At 46.1% G+C, this 9,899-nt stretch overlaps 1 protein-coding gene across 1 annotated transcript in view; it reads right to left on the reverse strand.

Annotated features, from left to right (window-relative positions):
• Nucleotides 1-8,004, reverse strand: part of olfml1 (olfactomedin-like 1) — a 32,602-nt gene extending 24,598 nt beyond the window's left edge. Inside the window, exons 1-2 of the mRNA XM_052029432.1 lie at nucleotides 7,670-8,004; nucleotides 249-531 (exon numbers count right to left, since the gene is read on the reverse strand). Of these exons, the coding sequence (XP_051885392.1) occupies nucleotides 249-531; nucleotides 7,670-7,825 (439 nt within the window). The 5' untranslated portion in view covers nucleotides 7,826-8,004. The remainder of the gene's footprint in view (nucleotides 1-248; nucleotides 532-7,669) is intronic.
• Between the last annotated feature and the right edge of the window lie 1,895 nt (nucleotides 8,005-9,899).

Raw genomic sequence — 9,899 nt, forward strand, 5'->3', positions numbered from 1 at the left:
TAATAGGAGGAGGAGATTCCAAGAACATCCCCATTCTCAACAACGGGGGCGGGGGGTCCAGGGTGAGAGTGCGAAACATCAGGCTGAAGCATTCACAACCACGTTCAGCCCGACTTTGATCTTCTATGGACGACCAAGGAATAGCAGCAGATGATTTGGCATTCTCCCAAATCAAGGCAATGTTGACAGATAATGGACAGTTCCTTCAAGGGAAAATAATCGCATAAAATTATGTGACCGACTCTCACCTGAAGACATGCGGAACTTGGCTTTTTTCTTCTGCTCTTGCTGGACCTCCTCTTCAGCCAGCTTTTCGTCAATCTCCAGGCATGGTTGTGTAGGTTGTTGGGCCTCCAGATAATCAATGTCTTTTTCAATCCTTTCAATTCTGGATCCCAGAACCTCCACCTCATTCTTGAACTCGGATTTGTAAATATTCAGTCCGTCCAAACGGAACATGATTTCTTTCCGGAACTCTCGGAACTCCCTGACATACTTGTTCATGTCTTGGTTGCATTTCTCTAGCCTGTCCTGTGGATTAAAGAGAATTTTGCTCAACCTCTTATTTAAAACATCAGATGACCCAAGGTGAAGTTCGGGGTAAAGGGAGACACGAGAGACTGCAGATGCTGGAATATGGAGCAACACACAAGATGCTGGAGGAACTCAGTGGGTCAGGCAGCATCTGTGGAGGGAAACGGACTGTCGACGTTTCCACAGAACCATAGAACAATACAGCACAATACAGGCCCTTCGGCCCGCCATGTTGTGCTGACCTTTAAACCTCGCCTAAGACTATCTAACCCCTTCCTCCCACATATCCCTCTGTTTTAAATTCCTCTGTATGCTTATCTAACAATCTCTTGAACTTGACCAATGTACCTGCCTCCACCACTACCCCAGACAGCACATTCCACACCCCAACCACTCTCTGGGTAAAAAACCTTCCTCTGATATCTCCCTTGAACTTCCCACCCATTACTTTAAAGTCTCCCACCCATTACTTTTCAGGTCAGGACCCTTCACCTGGACTGAAAGAGCGGAGATGGCCAGTATAAAGAGGTGAGGGAGAAGGGGTTGGGCAAGAGCTGGCAGGTGATAGGTGGATCCAGGTGAGGAGAGGCAATAGGCAGATGGAGGAGGGTGGAGTGGGAATGGTGTCAGAAGCTGGGAGGTGAGAGGTGGAGAGGAACGAGACAGGGTGATGGGGTTCAGGTGGATCAGGAAGGGAGAGCAAAGCGAAAAAGTGGCAGAGCGAAGGTGCTCGGTGAAGCGTCCAGTTTCACCGATGTAGAGGAGGCCATAGAGGGAGCACCGCGTGGAATAAATGACACCGATGGATTTGCGTGTGAAGGACTGCCTCACCTGGAAGGGTTGTCGGGGGCCCCCGGCGTAAGCAACGTGTGTGGTCATTGGAAAAAAGCGTGGTGCCAATTCACCCAAAGATAAGAAAAGTAGGATGTGGTTCAGTCATGTTTGTGTGGCAGGAACATTGGTAACCACAGACGTACAGGGCTTCGTAGAAGAAATGGATGAAGAGATTTCTTTTAAGCAATTAGTTCTGGGATGCACTGCCTGAAAGGGCAATCCAAGCCAATTCAATCAGAACCTCAATCAGAACTCACTTAAATAATTTGATAATTGCCTAAATGAGGGACAATTGCAAGGTTCTGGGGCAGAGCGAGATTGCGACTGATTGGAGAGTCTTGCAACCATCTAGCATGGGCCCACTGACACAAATGGCCTCCTTCTCTGTTCTCAGATTTTATACAGACCATGGAACAGTACAGCACAGGAACAGGCTCTTCAGCCCATGATCTGTGGGGGGAAATGGACAGTCAACGTTTCAGGTCGAGACCCTCAGTCCAGTTGAAGGAGCACGTGAAAGATGCAGTTCCACCCGCTGAGTCCCTCCAGCATCTTGTGTGTTGCTCCAGATTGGAGCATCTGCAGTGTCTTGTGTCTCCTTCAGCTTCATGTTGTCTGAGCGGACCAGAATATCAATTCAAACTAGTCCCATCTGCCTGCGCATTCCCTGTCTGTTCATGTGTCTGTCTAAACCCCTCTTAAACATTGCCATTGTATCAGTCTTCATGTTTTTAGGTTCTATCCATCATAGGATATGATGGCATGGGAGAATGCAGAGGAGGTTCATCAGGACCTTTCAGCTATGAGGAGAGTCTGGATAGGCTGGGCTTGTTTCCCTTGCAGAGGAGGAAGCTGAAGGGGTTGCTGGTTGAGGTATACAACATTAGAAGGGCACAGATAAGGTGGTTAGTGGGAATTGACCTCACAATCTACCTTGTTATGACCTTGCACCTTATTGCCTGCCTGCACTGCACTTTCTCTGTGACTGTAACACTTTATTCTGCATTCTGTTATTGTTTTCCCTTGTACTACCTCAATGCACTGATGTGATGAAATGATCTGGATGGACGGCATGCAAAACAAAGTTTTTCACTGTACCTCGGTACATGTGACAATAATAAACCAATTTACTAATTTACCAAATTTCTTCCGGTAACAGAGGTAACTAGTTGCAGAGAACCTTGGTTTAAGGTAAGGGGTAAAGAGTTTAGAGGGGATCTGAGGAAGAATCTTTTCATGCATAGGATGATTGGAATCTGGAGCGCACTGCCTGAGGGGGGTGGTGGAGGCAGAGACTCCCACAGCATTTAATCTGGATGAGCACTTGAATCACCAAGTGCTGGTAAATGGGATTAGTACAGTTACTTGATGGGCTTCTTCTTGCGTTGTATGACTCTCTGTTTTTATTTTGGCCAGGCATTGTTGATGCATGCATGCTTTGCTGACAGCTATAGTATTAGAAACATTATAGTATCATGGCTATTATATTCCTAGAGCAACACACAAAAAGCTGGAGGAACTCAGCGGGTCAGGCAGCATCTATGGAGGGAAATGGACTTGACATTTTGGGTCGGGACCCTTCATCGGGACTGGAAAGAAAGAGGGGAGATAGCCGGTATAAAGAGGTGGGGGGAAGGGGTGGAGGAGGAGTTGGCAGGTGATGGGCAGATCCAGGTGAGGGCGGTTGATAGCCAGGTGAGGGAGGGGGGAGAGTGGGAATGATGTAGGAAGCCTGGAGGTGAGAGGTGGAGATGACATTCCTATCTGTGTTCTAACTGTGCCAACATCTGGTACATCCATGGGAACACAGTGACACGATCTGGTCATTCAAGCCCTCAAGACTATTGCAATATTCAGGGAGATCCTGCCTGACTTCTACCACAGCACTATCTCCCTGTCTGGGTCTCAATACCCTCGTCTGTCAACAATCTACCAACCTCATTGTTGAACAGCACACAAAACACTGGAGGAACTCAGCGGGTCAGGCAGCATCTGTGGAGGGAAATAGACAGTTACGTTTCGGGTTGAGACCCCTCATCAGGACTGCAGACTACATTAAATTCCAGCCCAGATGAAGGGTCTCGACCTGAAACGTCGACTGTTCATTTCCCTCCACAGATGCTGCCTGACCCGCTGAGTTCCTCTAACGTTTTGTGTGCTGATCTACATTCCAGCATCCGTAGTCTCCTGTGTCTCTAACCTCATTGTTGAAAGTTTGTGGTGACCTCAGCATCAACAGTTTCATTCAGGAAAGAGTTGGATTTCGTCTGTGTGTGGAATCATTCCTGGGCGACCCTGAGCTGTTTGGTTTTAATCGTACTAAATCTTTCCAACTGGAGGAAACAGTTTATATTTCTACCACATCAGTTTCCAGAATTATCTTTAACTTCTTGATCCTCTGTCGTTGTGGCAATACACATTTAGTGTAAGGAACTGCTTTGCACAGTGGTATGTTACTATAGTGGTCAAATTACTGGAAGATTTAGCTGACACTCTGTTTTTTTTGTAGACGTGAGTTCAGATCATACCATAGCAGCTTGGGAATTCAACATTGAGCATTTAAATGAATCTGGAATTTGAATAATAACATTCCAGGCTCAGTAATGGTGAGTATAAAACTGCTGGATTGTGGTAAAACCCCATCTGGTTCACTAATGTCCTTCAGGGATGGGAGTTAGGGAGAGACAGTAAATATTGCCATTTCCAATCAGCTCACATGCTGGGAATGAGAGGACATGAGGAAAAGTAGCCCTTTCTCCGTTAATGCCTGCAGAAGACGACTGCTAAATATTAAGAAATGAATCACTGAGTCATGTTGAGGCTTGTTCTGTTTCCTCTGTGAAAGGGTAATTGGTTTATTACTGTCAGATGTAACGAGATACACTGCAAAGCTTTTGTTTGCGTGCCATCCAGACAGATCATTCAGTACATAAGCACATTGAGGAAGTAAAAAGAAAACAGAATGCAGAATATAGTTGAAAAACAACAAGATGCTGGAGGAACTCGGCAGGCCAGGCAGCATCCGTGGAGAAAAGCAGGCGGTCAACGTTACGGGTCAGGGCTGAAGATCGGAAAAGGGGAAGCCCACTATATAGGAGGGAAAAGCAGAGCAGTGATAGGTGGACAAAAGAGGGGAGGTGGGGTGGGCACAGGGAGGTGACAGGTAGATGCAGGTAAGAGACAGTGATGGGCAGGTGTGGGGGAGGAGGGGAGAGCAGACCCACCGGGGGAGGGGTCAGGTAAGGAGAGAGAGGGGAAAAAAGGGCTAGGAAAGGGAAGAAGAGAAGAAGCGTGGTGGGGGGGTTGTTGTGGGGAAGGGGGTGGGGATTACCTAAAGTGGGAGAATTCAATGTTCACGCCATTGGGCTGCAAGGTTCCAAGACGGAAAATGAGGTGCTGCTCCTCTTCTTCCTTTCCTAGCCTCTTTTCTTTCCCTCTCTCTCCTTACCTTTGAATTCTTACAAGGCTTGACAGGAGAGATGTGGGCTTGATTTTGTTCCCTAGCTGCAGTGTCGAGAGGCAGGGATTAGAGTCTTTATGGCCGCACAAGACTCTGCGAATGCTGGAACCTGGAGCAGAAAATCGACTGCTGGAGGAACTCAATGGGTCGGGCAGCATCTGGGGAGGGAAATGGACAGTCGATGTTTCTGGTCGAGACTCTGGCCGGATTACAGTCTCTAAGTGGGAGATTGGCCATTCAGCCCTTTCCACCTATCACCTCTCGGCTTCTCACATCGCTCCCTTTCATCCCCACTCCCTCACCCATCTACCTACCCCCTCTCACCTGGACTCACCCATCCCCTGCCAGCCTGTGCTCCTTCCCCCTCTTTATTCTCCTTCCCCCTCCTTCCCCCTCCTTCCTCCTTATTCCATCTTCTGCCCTCTTCCTTTCCAGTCCTGACGAAGGGTCTCGGCCTGAAACGTCGACTGTTTATTTCCCTCCATAGATGCTGCCTGACCTGCTGAGTTCCTCCCACATTTTGTGCGCATTGCTCCAGATTCCAGCATCTGCAGAATCTCTTGTGTCTCCGAGATGAGAAGAATTTTTTTCACCGAGAGGATGGTGCAACTTTGGAGTTCTCTGACCTGAAGCTCAGTCACTTGAGTACATTCGGGCAGAGCTCAATAGATTTTTGGATATTAAAGAGATATGGGGATCGTGGAGGGAAGTGGCACTTAGAAAGATTAGCCCAGGACCCTACTGAAGATGCAGCAGGCAATGAGGGCTGTATGGCCAACTCCTGCTTCTAGTTCTTATGTTCTTATGTTGTCAGGTGATTGTTAAAGCTGCCATAGAGTCATAGAGTCACACAACACAGAAACATGCCCTTCGGCCCAACAGCGGGACCAAGGAGTACTAGTACATGGTTTCCTGAAAGTGGCATCACAGGCAGACAAGGTGGTGAAGAAAGCTTTTGGTATGCTGGCCTTTATCAGTCAGGGCATTGAGTATAGAAGTTGGGATGCCTTATTGCAGTTGTTCGAGATGTTGGTAAGGCCGCATTTGGAATGTTGTGTTCATGTTTGGTTACCCTGTTATAAGAAAAATACCATTAATATGGAAAGAGTGCAGAGGAGATTTATGAGGATGTTGCCAGCACTTGAGGGACTGAGTTATGGAGAGAGGTTGAGCAGGTTGGGACTTTTTTCACTGGAGTGTTGGAGAATGAGGGGTGATCTTATAGAGGTGTATAAAATAATGAGGGCAGACATGTGAATGCACACACTTTTTCCCAGAGCTGGGGAATCAATAGCCAGAGGACATAGGTTTACGGCGAGAGGGGAGAGATTTAATAGGAACTTGAGGGGCAACTTTTTTACACAAAGGGTGGTATGTTTGTGGAACGAGCTGCCAGAGGAAGTGGTTGACGCAGGTACATTAACAATATTTAAAAGACATTTGGACAGGTACATGGATAGAGGTTTACAAAGTTATGGGCCAAATTCAGGCAAATGGGACTAGCTTGGACGGGCATCTTGGTCGGCATGGACTGGTTGGGCCGAAGGGCCTGTTTCTGCGCTGTATGAATCTATGACGCTACGACTGGTCCATGCTGACCATGATTCAAATCTCTCCCTCTGCTCATTCCAAACACTGATCACTCTGGGTGACAAAGTTGTCCCTCAGGTCCCTATTAAGTCTCTCCCCTCTCACCGTAAACCTGTGCCCTCTAGTTCTTGATTCCCCAACCCTGGGAAAAAGACTGGGCACATTCACCCTATCTATGCCCCTCATGATTTTATACACCTCAATAAGATCACCCCTCATTCTCCTATGCTTCAATGTAAAAAGTCCCAACCTGCTCAACCTCTCTCCATAACACAGTCCCTCGAGTCCCGGCAACATCCTCACAAATAGCTGCACTCTTTCCAGCTTAAAAATTATTTACAAAATTATTTACTGGCACAAAATTATTTTGAAGAAGATTTGGGGTAATTACCCTGACATCTCAGTCACCGCGTATTCCTCAATAAATGTTATTCCTGGTCATTGTCACATTACGCTTCTTGGGAGCTTTCTGTACCAAGATTGGCTGTGGCATTCCCTTCATTACAATGACTACACTTGAAAACCATTTCACTGACTGGAGAGTGCCCTGGGACACTGCTAAAGGGGCATGAAAAGAGGTCTGGAAATAAAATGTTTTCTTTCAATGTGGCTTGTTAAATGGTATTTGATAAAAGATTGGCATTTGTTGTCCCTTGCTTGAGGTCAACTGTGATTGGCTGCTTCATGAACCACAGTACAACTTCCTATTGGTGGAGAACTTTGGGAGACACGACTGATGGTCACCTGATCCTTCCAAGCATGGTCCGCAGCCCATTTACCCATGCTGTCTGTTCTACGAATTCCACACACTTGGTCTTTCCCCACAACAGAACAAGTATTTTCCTTCAAGGAACTAACAAACTCTCCACGAAAAATTGTTATTGAATCTGCTTCCACTAACCAATCAGGCAATACGTTCCAAATTACAATAGCTCCATGTAAAACAACAGTTCTTCATCTCCCTTTGGTTTATCAGCCAATCCTTATAATCCTGTTTCCTCTTGCTTAGTAAAACCTTTACTTTCTTGATGAAAACCCCTTTAATAAAAACTTTATTTTCTCTGCTTTGCCAAGAATGAAGAACGTTCTCACTGCTGTGAAATGTTGCAATTAACCAGAAGGGCGTCACAAAAACTATTTAAGGGACCGACGTACAATATCGGCAACCCGGGGCTTTAAAGGAATGAATTTCTTTTCTCGGCCTCTGTTCCAAGACACAGGAGAGAAGAGGAATCTGATCATATCACTTACCTCGAGAATCATGATGCGCCTCTCAATGTATTGCATCAGCAAAGCATCTTGAGTCATTCGTTGGGCTTGTCCAAATACTTGAGTTAGAAGCAGAAATGTCAACAGCCTTGGAGACACCATGCTTAGGACTCTTCTTCCAGAGACATAAGAGAACATAATGAAACACCAACCCCCGCTGTTTGGATTGAAGAATCTTAGTTTTCCGCTTGACTTGAAGCAGGCAACAAGTTACAGTCCTTTGAAATTTATGCAGAGAATTTTAAAAAGTAGATGGATTTACAGCGTTCAATTCCCAGATGCTGGAAAGGCAGGACCTGATGACTTAAACAGACGGACCTCCCCGTATCTGTGTGAAGGGTGCATTTGTTCATAGAAACAGGACTTTCTTTCTTCAAGTTATAATTATTTCCATGTGCATGGGAATGACTCATGCAGACTCCAAACTCGCCAAATAAAACAGCAAAAACCACAAGAAAGAAATAAGAGGCATTTTAATTACACCCCAGGACCCAGACAAATCCAACACTGGCTGTACAACGAGGAAAGTAGTTAATGTGGCCCAAACTAAACAATAGAATCTGTTAAGTAATCGGTGGCTGGTAATTCCTTTGAAACCCTTTCCTGTTTAACTTTGTGTCAAGTTTTCTGCAAAGATAACAGGGGAATATTTATTGATGGCCTACTCTTCAAGGCTGTATTCCCTTGTGCGCACGCATGTGTGTGCTCATGTGTGTGTGTGTATTAAGAGGTGAGCTAATCAAGATGTTTAAGGTATTTAAAGGAGGTGGAGGAGAGGTTTGAAGAAGCAGGGAGAGTCTGCAACATGGGAGTATAAACCTTAAGGCTTGAGCCAGACCATTCGTGAAAACACCTCCTCAGTGGGAATCTGGGGATCTCTCCCTGAAGCCAGCTCCATTGCGGACACAATTCTCCCCCGTATCGAGGACAGTGCCTCAAGGAGGCGGTATCCAACATTAAGGACCTTCACCACCCAGGACATACCCACTTCTCATTACTACCATCGGGGAGAAGGTACAGGAGCCTGAAGACCCACACTCAACAATTCAGAAACGGTTTCTTCCCCTCTGCCGTCAGAGTTCTGAATGGTCCATGAACGCATGAACACTACCTCATTATTCCTTTGTTTGTGCACTATTTATTTATTTTTGTAATTTATAGATTTTATGTCTTGCACTGTACTGCTGCCGCAAAACAACAAGTTTCACATCATATGTCAGTGATAATAGACCTGATTCTGAGAGAGCTGTCAGGCTGTGGGCCAATTGGAAAATTTCAGAACTGCGATTGGTAGATTCTGACCGGGTAAGGATGTTAAATCATAGAGTCATAGAGTTGTACAGCACAGGAGCAGGACCTTCAGCCCATCTTGTCCATGCTGACCCTTTTGCCCATCTGGACTAATCACATTTGCCTGCATTACAACTGCATCCTTCTATGCCTTGCCTATTTTAGTCTCCATCTAAGTGCCTCTTTTAAACAAAGTGATTGTATCTGATTCTGGTTAACCTCCAGGTTGGGTCGGGGGTAAAGAAAGTGAATGCATTCATTCTATTAATGTCAAGAGGAATGGCATATAAAAGTAAGGAGGTGTTAATGAGGCTCTATGGGGCACTGGTGAGACCTCATTTGGAGTACTGTGTGCAGTTTTGGGCCCCTTATCTTAGAAAGGATGTATTGATGTTGGAGAGGGTTCAGAGAAGATTTACGAAGATGATTCCTGGAATGAAAGGGTTGACATATGAGGACCGTTTGTCGGCTCTTGGACTGGAGTACAGAAGAATGAGAGGGGACCTTATAGAAACATTTCAAATGTTGAAAGGACCGGACAGAGCAGATGTGGCTAAATTGTTTCCCATGGTGGGTGAGTCCAGGACTAGAGGGCACAGTCTTAGAATTAGAGGGTACCCACTTAGAACAGATGTGGAGAAATTTCTTCAGCTAGAGGGTTGTGGATTTATGGAATTTGTTGCCACGTACAGCTGTGGAGACCCGATCATTGGGGGTGTTTAAGGCAGAGATTGATAGGTATCTAATTAGTCAAGATATCAAAGGATATGGGGAAAAGGCCGGGAACTGGGGCTAGATGGGAGAATAGTTTAGCTCATGGTGAAGTGGCGGAGCAGACTCGATGGGCCGAATGGCCTACTTCTGCTCCTTTGTCTTGTGATCTTGTCTTATGATCTTGTGCCTCCACCACTTCCTCTGGCAG

Source organism: Pristis pectinata, chromosome 14 (genome assembly GCF_009764475.1).
Source record: "Pristis pectinata isolate sPriPec2 chromosome 14, sPriPec2.1.pri, whole genome shotgun sequence".
Lineage (NCBI taxonomy): Eukaryota > Metazoa > Chordata > Chondrichthyes > Rhinopristiformes > Pristidae > Pristis > Pristis pectinata.